Consider the following 19,207-nt stretch of genomic DNA (forward strand, 5'->3'; position numbering starts at 1 on the left):
TCTGAAGCAAGACTGCCAGCAAGCACTTGTCTGAGCTGATAATTGTGAATGATATATTTGATCTAGGCTAACAGCACAATTAAATCAGGGTTTTAACCAAGTGTGACTGTACATGTTGTTTAGACAGCTCTCTAAGTGATTTCAATTATGTTTTGTAATGAGAAATTAGGAACAAGCAGTGATAAACTTGGAGCACTGAATCTATTGCGTGACTGTTCCTTTGATGGCTTCAAGCAAAATAAAATGAAGCCTCTTTCCTCTGTTCCGAGAGTCATGACACTTACCTGGGTACACACACAGTTTTAGAAGAATTAAATGATGTGTTTTCCTACTGACATTTGTTAATTTTATCCATGTATGGCACAGCACAAGATTTTATACATTTAGAAGTAAATGATCAGTTTGCATAGTACTAGAGAAGAAAATTTTTATCTTGTCAATTATTACCTTTTTTATTTGTTCTGAAAACAGAAGGCAAAAATCCAGCAAGAAATAGTAAAAATATCAAAATTGTAACATACAAAACAACATTATGAAAAAAATATCCTGTACCAATTAAAATCTACAAGTAAAATTATCAAAGTATTTTCCAATTCTGAAAAGAGTTTGGAGGCATTCATGGAAGTAGTCCTTTAAATAAATGTAAGCACAAGAAATAGATATGCAAGCACTCAGTATTTTAAGCTATAAGAGTAAACAGGATGTGTTTTCCACCAGAACTCTTGCAATGATCAAATGTGGATCTCCAAACTCCTACAGGAGTATCAGATTAATATATGTGGAGCAATAAGGACACCTTGAGGACACTTAGAAAAATGCAAAAATTTCTATTCTGCATTGATATGGGAGGACTTACACATCCTTTGTAAATAGGAATTCCTTGGAAATGCCACATGATGTAAATTGTAAGCTCTTAAAACTGTTTGGCAAACTCCCTCAAGTGCCAAGAGTATTATTAATGCTCTCATTAGTCCTCAAATACTAGAATATATGCTTACCTATAGGTTCACTTACTTGCTAGTAGTTTTGAAGACAGACCTGTTCTTGCAACTCAATAATCTTGTTCTGAGTTGCTTTTTTCCTTGTTACAGAAATAAAAAAATTTGCTTTGCACTCCTCAGCATAGTATTACACTGTACATATTTTTAAAAAGAAAAGTATAAAAATAGTGAAGGTTTCTGTAGAAGTATTAAATGCAAATCTACACAAAAAAAAATTAAAATTCCACAGTTCTTTGTCTCTCTCTACAAATTTCAAGTATTCCTTTAAATTTGTACCTTTCAAAAACCAAAATAACTAAAATTAAAAAAAAAAAAAAGTGGGAAGAAGAAATCTTATACCTCCCATTTTGCTTAAGATTTTTTGCATGCGAAAAAGCACTTTTTTAGTCTAGCTCTAAGTTAGAACTGCAGTTGTGGGGCCATTTGTAGAGCTTTCTGTTCCCTTAGTGCTATCTGCAGCCTTTGAACCATCACATATTTCAGGTGGCTCAATTTCCTCTGGCCGTGGTGGGGCAAAATCAGTTGTGATCAAATCAGTTTCCTGATCTGATTTTCCTACTTCATTACAAAATTCGACTGTATCTTCCTGCTGGCTGTTCTTCTTTATTTGTCCATTCTGTGCAGGGTAGGTACTGGCAATGGTGTCATACAGAAATTGGTATTGTTCCTTAAAAATAAAGAGAAGTTAGTGTTAATGGAATGCTCAGAGTCCAAGAATTAATCCATTCTTTCTTTTTTCTCTTACATTTTAGAAATGTAGCATGTAGTTGGACAAGCAAGACTGTATATGAAGCACTTCAACAGTTTTTGGCACATAGAGTGTTGCTTCTATGGTTTATTCTGACTTCATGTGTACATAACATCTCTGAAACTGTCTGCATCAGATATTCCAAGCTCTCAGTGCCCTTTTGGTTCATAAAGTACCAAAAATATGTTTTTTAGAGTACCTAAGTTGTAAACAACATGTATTGTAGTGAGTCTGGAAGGTCATGTAATAACCTGCCCATATTGACAACACCCAGGTCTATTTTGTGCACAGTGTGTGCCACAGTTCCTCTGGAGTGACTAAACAAAACAGTCAGTGGCTGCCAGCCTGCAAATGGAATTCATCTTCCAGCTGCAGAAGGGACACTGCATGTACATCATGAACCAACTGCAGGAACAGCAATTAATGCAATTTGTAATTTGAAACTATAGACCCTTTGCCAAAGGCAGTACAGAACTGCAGCTCTGGATATCTCAGACTCCTTCATTCCTATCAGCAAGCACCACTGCCCAAATGGTGGTGAGTGTGAATGTTCTGATTCGAATCAGTGCTCCCTATGCAGAAATTATGCCCAAGGTTATGGGGATATTAGTGATCATGGTAAGTAGTCTCTTTCTTTCCCTGTTAATTCATAAGATTTACTTACAAAGGTGGAGACCATTCCCAGCCTGGTGCGACGAAGTGATTTCACTACTTGGAAAACATCTACTACTTCTTCTATTTCTGCACTTTCCAAAAGGGTCATTAAAGCACAAAATACACCAGTCTGCTGTGATCCGTCACTACAAGATGATGCAAAATATACATGTAAATTTACAAAGCAAAATAAGAAGTCTTCTGACTAAATGTTAGATATATTTTAAAAACTTCATACTGAGTTATATTCCAAAGCATTTTTTATTGGACTGAAATTGTCACAATTAAGTATACGTGTAGGATTCACACAGGACGTAGTTTACCTAGAGACTACCTGGACCTGAGGTACCACTTAAGGGAAAGAGGGAAATTCAAAATTTGAGACTTACAGTCTCAACTATTGTTAGCAGGATTATCTTCTGGTTTAGATGGCATGCAAGGCTATTCCTGGAAAAGGTCCTAGAAAAGTGCACTTGTATCCTGGAATGAGAGATGATTCCAAAAACTCTACTGGATGTTCACTAGTGCATCCTGCAAGTGCACTCTGACCTAGCATTTCCCCACAAAACAGGTGCACCAGCCAAGAGGAGCTGCTCATAGCACCTGCTCTGTGCCCACACTTGCCCAAGAGAAGTGTGCTTTCTTTTCATCACTACAATCCAAAAGGGCAACCTTGAGCAATTCAAGGAATCTTCTTCGGAGAGCTGAGTCTCCAGACACTCGGAAAGGCTTGTGAGAAAAGGTAGGCATCCCAAAATTATGGTTGCTATGTATATCCAGAACTTAGAGCTAGGTGAATGTGTGTGTGCTGAATTAGACCCACCAGCAGTGGACAAGCAGTGGGACACTGCGGGTTCTCCTGTTGTCCTCAGTGACTGGTCTGGCTGGAAGTTTTTGTTTAATGTTGAGAATCATGCTGACTAAATCTTTGGGGGTTTCTGGAACATCACAGCCACTCCACTGGTGATATTGATACTGATACACCTTCTGAGTTTCTTTTGTCTGGAAAACAGCAGTGGAGATGTGGTTAATGCTCAGGTTAAAATACAGATTCACACAGTAACTCTATTGCTGCTGATTAACAAAGAATTATATTCCTGAGGAACTGCAGGATGAGAGTTCTGCCTCATGAATATGAGGTAGGTAAACATCCAAGCTTTGTTCAAAGTAGAAAAGAGAGTTGATCTCCTAAGACTCCTCTACCACCATCTCAGCAACTCACTAAATAGAAAACTTGAGATAATTTATAGCATTTCTCATGATTGACTGTTGGTCTGGAAGAGAAAAATATTTCCATTAGAGCAGGAGTTCTTAGAACTGCAGTGGGAACTGTTTCTTCTCTTTCTTGATGCTAAGTTTATAAATTTGTTTTTAAATTTAAAAACTCCTTGAAAACCACGTTTTGGAATTTGCAAAGAGACTTTCACCTTTAGATGTGTAACATCAAATGCACGTATGGTATAGCTAGGACCAGACTTGACATCTGCCATTTGAACTTCTATGCCATCATACGTTTGTTTTCCTTCTCCCCAGTACTGTGCACAGAGTTCCTAAAATGGATAAAAGTACAAGTCAGTGATTACCACTTAAATCTCTTTTTACTTTGCCTTCCACATGCACTTAGAGACTATACTGACTCTAAAGGAGTTCCATGGTATTTTAAAATACAGCATCATACACTTTTCCCTCAAAAATTCATTGGAAAGTAAATTAAGCAGGTAAATGATAGAGCAAAATATATTGGAAACGCAAATTCCTCATCCTATGGAAAACATTTGAGCAAGGGAATGAGAGAGTGCAGTGCAGTGTTTTGTTTGCATGTAGAGGATATTCAGTGTGTCAGTGTGCAGACAATGCCCCCACCTGATCTCCCTCCTTCAGCTCTGTCAGCATAACAATGACTTTGACTTTTCTTTGGAACACCATTTGCCAGAAGTCAGAGATAGTTTCCTGCAGTGGTCCCTGTGTTGCAATCATGGCTTTTGGACCCCAGTAACCCTATAAAAGAAACAATTTTTTTCATCAATTCATTTGAAATGTGATTGTCAAACACCAGAACTCGTCATTTAAGGAATACCCCACGAAATAAATTAATGAACCTGTTTGTTTAAAGGCAAAACATGCCTTTCACAGTAGGCCTTACAGTCTTACAGGAATTCTACTACCCAAACGACACTAACCTCAGTCCATCTAAGAACATCACTTCAGACTGACAAGAAGATATACTGATGCTGCAGTGGCTGAGATCTCACCCTGCCATTTTTTGAAAAGCATATTTTTGAGAGGTAAAACATTCTGTTTTACACAGCCATTTGATTTTACCACTACGAAATTGTGTTTACACCACACAAAGCTGGTGCACCATTCAGTTCACACTGAGCTTCCTAAAAGCTGAATTTACCCTGAATAGTTATCCTAACAGTGCAGCATTTCAAAGAATTCAGATAAATGGAACTTAGCTAGTAATTCCATTAAAATCAGTTACTTCATTTATGACCAATAATTGTTCTTCTTTGGATATATAAGGATACCAAAACACTGTTGGCTCCAATTTTCACTGGTAGAGTTTGGTCCATGTGAATAACTATAGTCACATTTTACTAACAGGGAAAATACTAATCTGGTTCCACCTGTAGACAGATGCCATGTAATGGAAATATATGTTATCATGAGGCCAGCTGAAGGCCAATGGTTTTAAACATAGATGGATTTGCCAATCAGCCATCAATTCCGTCTCCCTTATTCAACTAAATTCTTTTCTACTGTGATGCCAACAAGAGAATAAGAGTTTTAGCTGAAAGCTTGTGAAATGCCTACAGTGTATCCTCTCAATACATACAGTTATGAAGGAAGCATTGATGTATGTGCTGGACTCCTCACAGTCGCTGTCCTCATCCGAGGACTCATCTGAATCATGGTCGCCCTCCTTTGTGCAATCTTCTTCGTGCCTGATGGGCACGCGGTTAAAGTCATCTGTGTGAGACAAAATGTCACCGTCACAGCACGCCCTTGGGTATGGCATTTGTGGGGGCCAGGGAATAGAAAGGCCAGTCCTTTCACAATAGACTGCAGAACCAAGGCCACCTTGTTTGAAATAAACACTCCCAATAATTCACATTGGTAAAAACTCATCTTTCTTTTTTAATCACTATAAGAATTTTAGAATTTTAGTGTTCAGAAAACTAATCAAATACTACTCTATAAGGTGAATTGCTCATTTTTTCAAAATTTTTCTAACAGAAGAAAACAGATAAAATAAGGCAAGGTGGGATAAAATAATGCAATGGAAAATACTTACAAGGAATTATGTTGGCATTCCTATTTTTGCTTTTATTTTCATCCCGATTCCCAGTGTTCTGTGTCCGCCACCCCTTATAGGATGGCAATCGCTGAAGAAAGAGGATATTTGATATTATGCTTGATTAAAATGGTTCTTGAGATCATTGTCTCCTCAGGACTCACACCCAGTCTTCATCTTGCAGTGCCTCTCTCCTTAAGTTCTTTAAACTTTGGTATCATCTGAACTACCATTTAAAAATGCCCGCTACACCATGTACAATGGTAGAGGAAATCATGAACACAGACACAAGTAATCATTCTGTGAGCTCCATCTTTCTTAAAAATATAAATGCCAAAGCAGAAATAAAACTTCATTAGCATACAGCTTTTTTTCATGGAGGTAAAGAAACTTTCTGTGGTCAGAGAAATAAAGTAGCACCTAAATGGCCTAATGCCTGTGGTATCTCTCTAGCTAATGACTATTCTGCAAGGCAATTTTTAACATAAGTGGGAAGGAAGGGCAGCTGGAATGCAAAGCTTATTTACCTGGAACTCTGCCTCCAGCAGAGTAGGCTCACTCGGGTGGTCTTTTCTTTTCAGATTGTTAAGGGAGGAATGCAGCTCTGAGAGATTGATCTCTGTTTCTCCATACTGATTGTATTCCACCAGTGCTTGATGAATAAGGATGTACTGTGACTGGTATTTCCCATTTGAAGAGTTTACACATGAAGTTATTAAAGAGTTTAAAAAAAAAATCACTTTTTAAAATCATTATTAAAAGCTATTACTCCTGTGATAATATCATTAGTGTTATTAATATTAAGCATTAACATTAAACAGATATCAAATTCAAGTGTTAAAACTTTAAAATGCTGAAATAAGTTAAAATCATGCAATGCATCAGTCCATAACTTTTGTTGTACTCAACTCATATGAAAATTGCACTCGGGCAGATGTATTTTAGAATTTTAAAAATCCAGTTTCACTCTGCAAGCTCAGTTTTGCATTTATGACTTGTATGCCAAAAAAGCTGTTCTCCTTGGCTTCCTCATCTAAAGTCTGAACTTAAAAGTTGAAGTTTCTAAAATTGAAAAATTATGTTGGAAGTTTTTTTCCCTCTTAATACTTTTCAGAGCTGTATTTTCTATTAACAGCTTCAACTGAACGGAGCAATGCACATGTGAGAATACTGCTGAAGCCCTAGAACAGGAGAGTGGTGACAGGAGTGTCAGGAAGGTACCTCTACTTGGACCATGAGGCATCGCTGCCGACGCAGTTTCACAATGTAGCCATAAACATCCACTCTGCCCTCCGCGTCCAGCCCCTCCAACATGGCATCGATTCCGATGTACGTCCCCGTGCGCCCAACGCCGGCACTGCCACGCACAAAGGGACTTGGTTATCCACAGGCAATGGCATTCATTGGCAACACAAACAACGATGAGTTTGCACTTTTAGTATCTTTTAATGAAAGCAAGGCCAACATGGCCAAATACGGTGCTTATAGCCAGAGCAGCCCAACACTGATCTGGCGGTTTTTCAAAAGTCTGTGTATCCCCAGGTTTTATCAACCTGAACTTCTTTCATATCCTTCAGAAAACAGGCCTGGTGTATCTTTTGCTGCCTCATTTTCAAGTGTTTAAGTCACAAAATCTGGGATCAGACAAAGACTTTTGCCAGATCCCTTTTCTGAATAGCTTCATTTCAGTCATTTAACATTACCAATTTTTTTAAAGAACAATATATATTTACCTGCAATGAACCACGATCGGACCACTAAAAAAGTTGCTGAGGGCATTAACTCTGCGTCGGAGTTTGAGGAGGAGATGTGGATCCTCAGGGACTCCATGGTCTGGCCAGCTTGTGAATTGGATATGAGTGACATCTCTTCCAGCTGTCCTTTCTCTTCCCTAGAAAAAGTGAAGTTTGGTTTTTAATATATATCAATCAATATATATACATTAGTATATGTATACAGATGTATACATAAATCTAAGTGACTAGATTAAAGCCCAAAGCACGTGAGTATTGAGTGGACTTTGGTATTTTGCTGCTAGACTAACAGAGAGGACATAAATTTTGATAACCATGATTATAAAACTAAATTAGAAAAACCCCTCAATGACATTCCTTTACTGGCCAAGATTTATATGGCTGTACAGGCATGTTTCCACTAATTAACCTCCAAATTCTTACTCATAGTTGAGTTATCCAATTGTGGCAGAGCTATTCATACAGTTGTTTGCCATTGTTTCAGTAACATCACTCTTCTACCAGAACTGCAGAAGTCCCCACCTTCTTGCCATGGACCACTCTTCAATTCCTCAACCAATATCCATTTTATCTTTATTCATATGATGTCAGCAGAACAAAGAGCAGACAGTTCTAAAAATATCAGCCCTCAACCTGCTGCAGTCATTCATTTCTAATGTCAGATTCCTTAAGGGACAGAGCAATGTCTTTGTAAATAGGTAGTTTTTAACATCCTGATTTGCTCACTTACCACACAAAGCTACAGCTTTCTTTTAATCAGACCACTTCCTGAGTAAATTTTAATGCAACATGAGACAGCAGAATAGGAATTTCCAGCTGTAATTGTGAATCAAAATGGGTAGATTCCGTTGCTTTGCTGAAGATCTGCCAGCACATTTGCTCTTTGAGTCTGAGTGCTTTTAGCTATGATTTAGGCTCATTTATTATCATGGAAGTAGTTTTGCAAAGGGCCTGAGCTGAGCATTTAGCTTTTGATGGCAAATTTTGTTCTCAATTACACATAGGGCAACTAATGTGACTTCAGATGTGTGAAAGACAGCAATTAACCAGCCTTAATGACTTTACACATTTCTAAATGGTGATTTTAAAACACTTATATTTATAAACGCACTTGAGACTACCAGAATTTTTGATTGTCCCACTGTACAATTATCAGAAGGGTATATAATGGTTACCAATGTGTCACACTGATTTTATATGCAGAGGGGGTTATGCTGAGATACACACAAAGCAGCAAATTTTTTGTGTTAGAGAACAAACTAAATATATAAAGACACCGCAGGGTATATATTAATTTTTTACCATTTAGCAGCATATTAATAGCATAATCCTAAATGTAGGTTCCAGAGAATTAAGGAAAGATACCTTTTGAAGTTGAGAAATATATATCTAACTCCTATTTCTTGCAAGAAATTACACCTATATCTAAGTTTTCCCTTAAGCTATATGATGTTTAGGAAAGGCAGCAGAGCATCTTCCACTGGGAGCTGACTCTTCTCTCTTAAAATACAGACTCCAAATGGACACTCCAGTTCCAGTCAGTCTCTCACTTTTGAGTCAACTTACATTTGTGATGTGCAGTTTCTGAATGACATAGTCTGGGCATGTTTTACTTTCATAGATCTTCACAATGATGTCCCCATACGTTGCAGTCCCGTTCTCCATTGATGGCCAGTACTGGGCACATTTGTTCTGTGAAGAGATGAAGTTAAGTAAGTGATGTGATGTGGTGATGTGGCAGAGAACTGAGAGCTAGAAAAAAGCCTAATTTTAAATAGATGGCAAATCAGTATAGCTTTTCCAACTTTTCAATTCCAAATATCCAACAACTCAGGTCTCTGACCTGAAATTTATGGCCATGTAATTTAACTTCAGATGTATAGTGGGGAAAAAAAAAATCCTGTACGCCAGTTGAAACAAGGAAGAGTGACTGCTACTGTTGCCTGATGGCTGGAGAAATGTTTGCAGCTACTTCCATGCCTTGTTTTTCAGTCTTCAATGAGGGCTGCTGCTCCTGCCTGCCTATAACATCAGCTTGGGTGTGCTGTAAATCTGCAGGCTGTCAACATCTTTAACTGCAGCTAAAACAGCAGTTCCCCTTCTTCCTGCTGTACCTGGAATAAGGAACAAAAGCAGGCCAGAAGCACCCAGCCTTCCACTTTAAAAAAGGCAGCACAGGTAAAATATTCTTTCTAGACTCTACTGAGAGCACTGCCAGGTTATCAGAATAGACAGGAGAAAAATAAAAGCCATACCTTTTCTAACAGATCTATGAGGAGCTACAGTTCTACCTTGAGCCCTTTTCTGGGTTAATTAGCTGTAATTTGGAAGCTCACCCTCTGCTACACACTGCTGTGACTAAAGTGATATTTTCTGGTAAGACTTGTAATTCATAAGGCAACACTGTTTTGACATGCTTTCCAACACAGGTTCTGCCACAATGAGAGAATAGCAAAGAATGAAAAAAACAAAGTACTTAAGTATGTAATTCAGCACAGCACATCAACCCACTCAGCTTTCAGAAAAACATGGTGGAAAGATAGGAGGAGGGAAGGACGGATATTTCTCACCCTCTTTCCTTCCTCACAGCGAGTCACCATGACAATAATGGTTGCCTTCTGTTCCCAGATCATTCTCCAGAAATCATCTGTGGTTTCATCCTTGGGGCCTAGAAGGAGATAATTTAAGGGACTTTTTCAGAGTGCACCCACATGATAAAACACCTGCATGCTTACCTAGGCAATCTGAAGAGCTAAGCAGAGATCATGCAAGGCAGAGCCACACACTTAGTTTCATTATGGCTGCTGCCAGTAGGCTACAGCATTTAAAAACTCTCATCTGCATCTTTAGTGCCTAGCTACAAAATCTGAAAACTTTTGGTGTAAAATTATACAACATGAGAAATCTGTCTTTGAAGTACGATTTATTAATTGTCACAAAAATTCCCTAAGCAAAAACTCATTGACAACTTTGTCATATTAAATTTCAAAATGTCAGATCTTCATTTTTCCTTTAAGCTTACTAATAGGATTTTACTACTCTAAAAAAAATGGGTGAATAAAGAAAGCATATTCTTTTAAGATTATAAATTACCTTGTGCAGCAATATATTTTCTTGGTTCTTTGAAGCCCTGTGAAAAGTACATTGTTATTAACTTTTAGAAAGAAAGCATGAACAATCTAAAAGATTTTCAACTTTAAAAATAAATTCAATATGCAACAATTCAATAATACCAAATACATTACAAAGGTGAAAGCAACCCCAATGGAAATCCTCCAAGGTGCTGATGCTTCAAATGCACCAACTACAGGATTTCTTCCATAGTATCTACTTTTTTTAAGTAAAGGTCACTCACATCAATGTAACTTGCATTGATATAGTCTGATCCTGGATCTCCTGGCATCTCTGAGAGCTCAACACGGTTATGGTCATCTGTTTAAATCATTTAAGCCAAAATAATTATATTATCTCAAGGCAATGATAAATGAAACATATATAAAACATGTCAAAATTATTACAAATACTCACATGGAAGAATATCAATGTAACGGTTTTTGTTCTGATTATGACTCTTTTTGGCCTCCTTTATAGAAAATTTACTGAAGACTCTAGGAATACTCTGTAAAATACAAAATTTATTTTATTAGTTAAGTCTAAATTTAAAATAGTCAAATGAATATGGAAATAATTTGGAATGAATTACTGGATCTGGAAGGTAACATTTTACTTCATAAGACATTACTTCTTATATTTCTTATAGCTAAAGTTTAAAAAATTCTTCTCCTTAATATAGTTGGTATATATCTCCACAATTACGTATTATTTACATCCCCATGGCTATGCAGTAAGACAAAGTTTAAAAATATGTGTTAACAGATACTTTAGGATAAGAGGTATTTAGACTGCATACTTTATATTTTTGCTGAAGAACACTTTCAGGAAAAAAATAGTATTTTCATCTTACAATGGTGAGAGATTGCTAGCAGAATTAACAGAGGGCTATTTGACCTTAGATGAGAAGTCACTCAATTTTCTAGACTATGTATTTATTTCTAACTAGTACATGGACTTCAAACATGCTCCTGGATGGAATTCTTCCAACACCTGGATAAAAACTTGTGGTATATTTTGAGTGAAGGACAAACCTGAAATTCTTCCAAGAAAAGCCTTCCTTCATCTGCAATCTTCCTCTTGTATGTGTCCAGCAATAGCTCTGAGGGTATTGGCTCTATGTTGAGAAGTTGCTTGTCATCATCTTTAACTGTGTAAATAAGTCAAATGTTTATTGTTACTGATATTGAAAACGTCCATCACACTTCAGTAAATGTGATGCTAAAACTGCCAGATAAATTAACAAAAGTACTAAACTCTTTCTTTTAACTTGGTGCATTTATTTTTATAAAACTGCTGTTGCCTGAGCCAGCTGTGAGCAAACAGGCTGTGGGAATAAGATAACTTTTCCAGCTCTGCTGCCTGACTGGAGACACCTCTGGAGGAGGCCACGTGCAGGGACACCACATCAGTACTTTTGCACAAACTGGTGACTGTGATATTCAGGGCACAGCAACTGCCTCAACACCCACAGCAGTTACACAGCCTTGCCTTCTGCTTCAGTCTGGTCAGTGATTAAAAAAAGTAACAACATGTATCAGCTGACTTTCCACATTTTCTCAAATTTATGTTCTGAGTTGCAATAATCTGCAATATCATCTTGAATGAAAAAATAACAATTGAACAAGTTTTAACACCTCTTAGTAGACATATATAAATTTTTCATTCACATTAAAAAGTTGTGTCTAAGCAAATGGAATTGAATTTCAAATTCACAGTCCTACTTCCCATTTAATGTAGTTACTTTTTGTGAATTTTAGTGTTCTAAATTATTTTCTACTTGAAGCTTTCTGGTATTGACTGATCCTGTCTTTCTGCACAGGCTTGAAAATCTTGCACAAAAAGGTGCACAAAATTTTCAGTCTTTGGGATTTGAAAGACGTCAAACTTTTTCAGTAAAAAATAACTTACTAATGTTCAGTCTTATTTTGGAAAAAGGTGCACAGAAAAGGGAAATTATGTTTTAAGATGGATTTTATTCTGGACTTATTCTCAGTGTTAAACATATCACAAACATTGTCTGGGATAATTATAACTGGGTTTTTAATTGACCAATAAGAATTTTTCAAACACTGATGAACTTTCAGTTCACTCAAGTATGAATACTTCTAAGTATTTACTGAAGTATTTTTGTCCTCCATATAAGGTGTTATCATGTTGATATCTGTAATCTGTCTATGCAACCTAGAATGCAAATAACCCAAAGGTGGTAGCAAGACCTGAGACTAATTTTATTTCTATTTGCTAAATGGAAATAAATATAAATTGCTAAATATATAAAGATACTCACCTGCAACAAGGTTCACGCCTTCAGAAGAATTGCTGTAAGAAGCAAAAGCACCTGTAAATGCTTTGACTAGTAAGATACATATGATAATAAGGTAAATCAAATCAGTGAAACAAGCATGCTACACCTGGGACTATGCAGAGGTGGTTGGGATCCTTGTCCTCCGGCCCTCCCGCCCCGAGGCAGAGAAACAAGGTGGCCACACCAAAAACCTGTAGTGCCTGCCTGATTTTGCCTATCTCACCTACAACAAATGTGTATTTAATTTCTTCACTGAAGTGACTGCTCACACCATCTTCTCTTCCCTTGCTAGTGACAGAAAACTAACCCATACATAAAATACAATAAGTTTAAATGCTAAGGAGCCACAGGCATCAAGGAATGGAATGGCCATGCTTCTATTGCCATCCTCTGTGCTACAGAACTGCTGAGCCATCGAGAGGTCACTGTAATAAGCAACACCTCCCTGAGATATTGTTTAGGGTGAACAATCAATTAAAAGAGTTCCAAGAAAGTGTGGATTATTTTCATTACTTTTGATTTAAACCATGAAGGAAATGTTTTCCACATATTTCTGATTTTTTTTTTTTTCACAAAACAAGGGGACAAGTCATTTTTTTCTGTGCCTCAAATAAGGGTAGAGCAGCAAGATTTTAAATCTATTTCATTATATTTGGGGTTTTTTGACAAACACAAAAAATTCATTTCTTTTAAAAGATTTAAAGGTAAAAGGATATCTTTGCCCAGTATTCATGAAACATCAAATTCGTAACATTTTGTCACTACCCACTGTGAAATCTTGAGGAAAAACCAAAAGCCTCCCCCATGCCCCTTCCATTTATGTAAGAGAGGGAGACAAACATGAAGCTTACCTCAGCTTTTTTTTGTGAAGATCATAGATTTTGTACAGAACCAGTAGTAAAGCAATTACAGTCACAACGATCAAGAATGCCAAGAATATAATCAAGGCTCTAGAATTATCTACCAACAGAAAAACAATACATTTATTATTTTAAAATTACTTAAAAAAAAAAGAAACTTGTGTACTTCCCTAGAAACAGTGCTCATCAATTTCTGGTTTGGGGTCCTTTTTGAGAAAAAAACTAAACAAGTTTGAGTTTGCTATGCCAAAGTAGAGGAGGGAAATTTATGTTTTCATTAAGAAAATGTTCCCTTAAATTCTCCACGTCCACCTGTCAGAATGCTACAACTCACTGGTTCAGCATTACTGTGCTTGCCTCCTGCTCTGTGTGACCTGTACAGTGCAGCTCTCAGCTGCTGCTGATCTGGGAATTGGGAACCTCTGCCAAGTCACAGATGTTCAGCTCCTGAAATGCAGGGATCCCAACACAGGAAAATAGTCCAAAAGTGAATCATGTCAGTTAGAGAAATTAATTTCTAGTTGTATTTGAATGTTTCCTGAAGAAACCACAGCTGTGTAATAATTCTGAGTTATGATTAATGACTTGTCAACATGATCTGCTACATTAATACTGAATGGGGATATTTTTCAAATGCAGATCAAATATTAACTGTAAAACAGGAAGTTTGGATTTTTAATTAGGAGCAATTTAATTGAATTCACAATTTACATTATTTATATTATGCTAAAATCAAAAGGGGAAGATGCTGTACATATTTACTTACATCTGGTTCTTATACTCCCCACTACTACTTTCCCATTGTATTCTCCATTAAAGACGAAGATCTGCATGCAGTGGGGGACAATAATAGAGATGTTCAGACATGACAAGTAAAAATTTCTGCATACAATTCTTAAAAAACTAAGCCCAATGGATTTTTCAAATTCATCCATCTATTGACAACATCATTGACAGCAGTGTCTGCTGTCAATCCCTGCATTGACATTTATAGTGCAGCTCAGGTTTATACCCAAGTTACAGCAAGATCTGGATTCAAAAATATGGAGATGACAGGAAAAAGAATTTAGAAAAATAGGAAACACACTTTACGAAATAAAAATCAGATGCATCTCAAAGTAAAATCAAATTGATCTTTTATTAAGCCTCTCAAATCTGAAAAATAACCATGCACTATATAAAAACCCCAGTTGATGCAACAGTAAATATACAAATAGTCCACTGAATTTGATGGTTTTAGTACAAATTTATGTATGGGTAGGTAATTCAGAGAAGTTTAAATAGGGTGTTTTCTTGCATCATTAACTTTTCGGTACTTTAAATCGTGTTAAAACACTAACTTTGTTCAACTGTGTTTATGTTTTATTATATATTTAATATTTATTTGATCTTTTAAATTTCCTTAATAGAAATTCCTGCCAGATCTAAAAGACAGCTTGTAGTCAAATAATTTACACTGGGGTTTTTTTTCCTTGTGAGTTTTCTATAACATCATCAGTCCTTTCATTACCAGCTAAGCCCATAAGGCTTTCTCCAGTTTTTGGGCAAGAATTAAGCAAAATATATGCAAAGCAGAAGCCAGGATTTAGAGGTGCAGAAGCAAATTCTTTCTGTAAGGAAAACTACTCACTGAAAGTGGTGGACAAAAACCTTAAATGGCACAGAGGTCCTGTGCTACTGGGACAACGCAAGGATATTTTGCTCCTACAGGACCTCATCTTTATTTTTCAAATATAAAGCTCTCTGAGCAGAATCTGCTGGGAAAATCTTCACAAAATATTGACATGAAACTGAGATTACTCAAGTTCCCTGATACTGCATTTGTGCAGGTAAAATCAAGAAGGAGGAAAAGACTGTGAAGAATGAGCAAAACTGCTTCTTAAAAGTAGTAAAACTCCAACACTCTTACTGGTTACTTTCTTGCCTAAACTTTACTGAGAGGAGCTATCAGGATATAAGAAATATTCCTACTGGCCATATTAAGGGAATCACACAAGGCCATTGGTTTTGCAGGCAACCCCAAAAAGGTGAAATGCCTGACAGAAGAGAAAATTGCAGGAAGCCTTGAGGAAAGTGAAGCGTGTAAACGGAGGATGCTATATTTTGTACAGACACAAGGACTGGCTTGTAAGAGGCTGATGTAAAGGCATGCAAAAGGATCTCAACTGCTTCACACTAATGAGTCCCTGAAGAACCAAAATCTTCATTCATTAAATGGAAAATGTTTTGAAAACTAAAATATCAGTCATACTGAAGAAACTATTTTAATCTTATGGAAACCCCAAACTTCTCCTGAGCCAAGTACAAGCAGTGTATTCTGCTTGCATTTTTCTTGCTGTTAGAACCTATGTGGAATAGCACAGCAGGGATTGCTTGATAGGTTAGGCACATATGCATCTTAGTTCCAAAATAATAATTACTTTAATACACCTAAGGCCTACAGATTAGAAATTGACTTCTCTGCCACCATATTTGCCTTTTTTTTCCCTAAAATCAAGCATAACATGCTTAAACAATGAAAATGCAGCAATATTTTTCTATATTTTAATACAATATTTTGTGTATTTTAACACAATAAGCTAACTTACCTTAAATGTATAGTTTGTCCTGTAAAAGAGATTTTCTCTTTTAAATTCACATTTGCTTTCATTTTCAATTTTTCCATCATTCTCCCAAATCAATATAAAATGTGCATATGGTCCAAATGCATTTTGTTTTTTGCATGTAATCTGGACAGCATTATCAGCTGTCAATATTGTTTTAACATGATGGACTTTTTCTGGTTCTGTAGACAAGAAAAATAGTTACTTGCTCTATTCTCATCATTTCAAACCCAGCATTCCAAGCTGTATGTGCTCATGTCTGTTTCCTGTCTTCTCTCAATAACTTAATATATTTTCTTCCTTAAAAATTTCAGTCCAAATTTAACAAGATAAGTAAAATCACCTTGACTTAATCATAAGCTTATCTAAGCTGAAAAAGATGTGAAGATGAACTGAAACGCTCTACTGACAGACTGCAAAAATAGTACGATGGCAAATCTCTCTTCCATCTGACATCACTTTCTCATTTGGGGAACATGGGGCAACAGACAAGACAGGGGGAAAAAAGAGTTCTCCATGTAAATATTCACATGTAAATATAGTTTCAAAACTATTTAAAATTAAATTTTCTCCCAGAAGTCACTAGTGTATTCTAATATTTAGAATAGTGTCCTTTCACTTAAGTCTGGCCTAAAGCCACAAAAACTTTTTAATGATACAGAATCTGTTAAGTCTAATCTGTGGTTTCAGACTCTAGTTTCTTCTGTTGCAGCAAATGTTGCAGGTTTCAGATTAAAGGGCACAGCCAAGGGACCTTTCACTGTGAGCTGGTAAAACCGTTCACAAAGTAAATGAGGCAGCCTTTGTAAGGCAGCCTCATTTCGGTAGCCATATCTCAGTAGCCACATTTCAGTAGAACACCACCATGGGAATTTTCTACAAAAACATGTAAACTTGCAAAACAGCATATTGAGAAAAAATAAAACCCAAAAAACTGCAGCTGATTTTTTCTTCATGTGAAGAGCTAAGACCTGTCAGGCTCTACAAGCAGATCAAATATCCCAGGTGAGGAGTGGCAGGATATTTACTTGGCTGAGTGTGAGGTTACATCATAGCTGATCATTTTTATCCACAGGGCAGATCTGTTAGATTGCTATTCCGCATGCTGCTGAAAGAGCTGTGACAAGGAGAAAGTGAACATATCTGGAGGCAATGTATTTGTTGAAGATGAAAACATCTTTTATAAAATGTAGGGGTTTTCCTGCTTCCAAGGACTTGTGTTCCACTGACACGTTCTTCAGTTCAAGAAACCATAAAACCCTTACACTTCTTGCTTGACTTCTTATTAACTGTAGTGATAGTTGAAAAGGTCTAATTAATACTATTAATTCATGATGCAACTTGTTATTTTTGCAAAAACTAAGGGAAATGAGGTTGTTTGCATATCCATAAACTTATATTGTAGTTTTTAATCTTCGCCTGAGTTATTAAAATGAGTGGAACGCAGAAAATGGGGGCTTCAAAAGATAATATGCTCAAATTTTTGTAGAGAAAAGAACCATGATCATGCTAATATTAGGGCTGCCTAAAAATTAAAGCCATATTTTAATTGGTACTACAGTTAAGTCTCAGATCAACCTGTTTATATTTATCAGCAAATTAATTTATCAGCTTTTTTATTTTTTGGGGGCTTCAGGTGACTCTGTATACTTGAAACTAAACATTTGAAAGGATAGCCCCAAAAAGATGCACAGACCTTTCTGTCAGCAGAAGGGATGGCACATATTTTTTCATCTTTAACCTAATGTTGGAAGCTGTGTACAGGTACATCCAAACCAACTGACATCCATTACAGATGGACAGTGTTGGTGTAGCCTGGGTCTACTTCAAGCAAACAGGTAACTACACAACAGAAGGTACAGGCTGTATATCTTTGTAGCTTTCACGCTACAAAGAAAAAAATCAAACTTTTTTTATTATCTTTTTGTTTAATTAGTTTTTTTTTATTATAGGATATAATCCTTCCTAAAGACTTCACAAGAATTTCAAATGAATGAAATCTTTTCAAAATTATATCTATATAAGAAAAATAAAAATAGGAAGTGCATAATTCAAAAATAGATCAACATTAAGTAATTTTAAAAGGGACACTAATTATCTTAATTTCAGTACAACTATTTTCATTTTAATCAGTTTCTTGGCTAATAGTAATACCATGTATAAAATATAATGAACTACACCAGGAAATTCTTTGTGTTAGTATCAGCCTAGTCATAACAGTTAGCAAACAGATTTACCTCCTGCTTTTGTTGTAAATTCACAGCTTTCACTGCTACCTTCAAGCTTGTAATTGTGTTTGTTGATTGTATATGGAGTCACAGATACAGAAGCTTTGGTATAAGGTTCAAAGTCATTGTAAGCATAGTGAGTTGTGCTGGTTTCTCCATCATGAACCACTGAAAAATGAAAATAATGAAATTAATTAAATCTATGTTACGAGCACAGGAACGCTTACACTTTATCAGAGCTACCTGAAACCTGTCATGTGCACTTCTATTTTAATTACCTTAATCTGGTTGCTTTGCTTACTAATGCTAAATGAAGGCTCAGGAAGAAGAGGAAATACATAAATACACAGAGAGTATTTACATATAAAGAGAACATTCAGCCTGGGAAGGGGCAAATAGGAAGGTGTCACTGCACACTGAGCAAGTCTATCCTGGTGTGATGCCTGAGATGTGGTGGTAGTCCTGCTTCCAGGAGCAGCAAACAGCAGAAGAACAGAATTGCATGAGAAGCAAGATGAGCAGAGCTGCTGCCCGCACTGCGCTGGGCTTCAGTGCCTCGGGGAGCTGGGGAGCCTTTCTGTGCCTCCTTCTGCCTGCTCACCATGGGGCCTCCCTGCAGCCACACGTTACTGCCTGTCTTCT

General features: G+C 36.7%; 1 protein-coding gene across 4 annotated transcripts in view; it reads right to left on the reverse strand.

The window, feature by feature from the left end:
- Positions 1-482: 482 nt before the first annotated feature.
- The window catches only part of PTPRC (protein tyrosine phosphatase receptor type C), a 73,506-nt gene continuing 54,781 nt past the window's right edge, over positions 483-19,207 (reverse strand). For all 4 annotated transcript variants that reach the window (XM_041479644.1, XM_041479646.1, XM_041479648.1 and 1 more), the window contains 21 exons: positions 18,575-18,733; positions 16,323-16,519; positions 14,501-14,561; positions 13,726-13,834; positions 12,857-12,888; positions 11,601-11,716; positions 10,984-11,074; positions 10,811-10,887; positions 10,549-10,585; positions 10,026-10,123; positions 9,022-9,147; positions 7,435-7,592; positions 6,923-7,058; positions 6,229-6,378; positions 5,702-5,792; positions 5,243-5,376; positions 4,267-4,401; positions 3,831-3,953; positions 3,227-3,405; positions 2,414-2,549; positions 483-1,668 (listed from right to left, as the gene is read on the reverse strand). In XM_041479644.1, coding sequence (XP_041335578.1) covers positions 1,396-1,668; positions 2,414-2,549; positions 3,227-3,405; positions 3,831-3,953; positions 4,267-4,401; positions 5,243-5,376; positions 5,702-5,792; positions 6,229-6,378; positions 6,923-7,058; positions 7,435-7,592; positions 9,022-9,147; positions 10,026-10,123; positions 10,549-10,585; positions 10,811-10,887; positions 10,984-11,074; positions 11,601-11,716; positions 12,857-12,888; positions 13,726-13,834; positions 14,501-14,561; positions 16,323-16,519; positions 18,575-18,733 — 2,618 coding nt within the window. In that variant the 3' untranslated portion in view covers positions 483-1,395. The remainder of the gene's footprint in view (positions 1,669-2,413; positions 2,550-3,226; positions 3,406-3,830; positions 3,954-4,266; positions 4,402-5,242; positions 5,377-5,701; positions 5,793-6,228; positions 6,379-6,922; positions 7,059-7,434; positions 7,593-9,021; positions 9,148-10,025; positions 10,124-10,548; positions 10,586-10,810; positions 10,888-10,983; positions 11,075-11,600; positions 11,717-12,856; positions 12,889-13,725; positions 13,835-14,500; positions 14,562-16,322; positions 16,520-18,574; positions 18,734-19,207) is intronic.

This window comes from Pyrgilauda ruficollis, unplaced genomic scaffold (genome assembly GCF_017590135.1).
Source record: "Pyrgilauda ruficollis isolate IOZ18807 unplaced genomic scaffold, ASM1759013v1 scaffold49, whole genome shotgun sequence".
Lineage (NCBI taxonomy): Eukaryota > Metazoa > Chordata > Aves > Passeriformes > Passeridae > Pyrgilauda > Pyrgilauda ruficollis.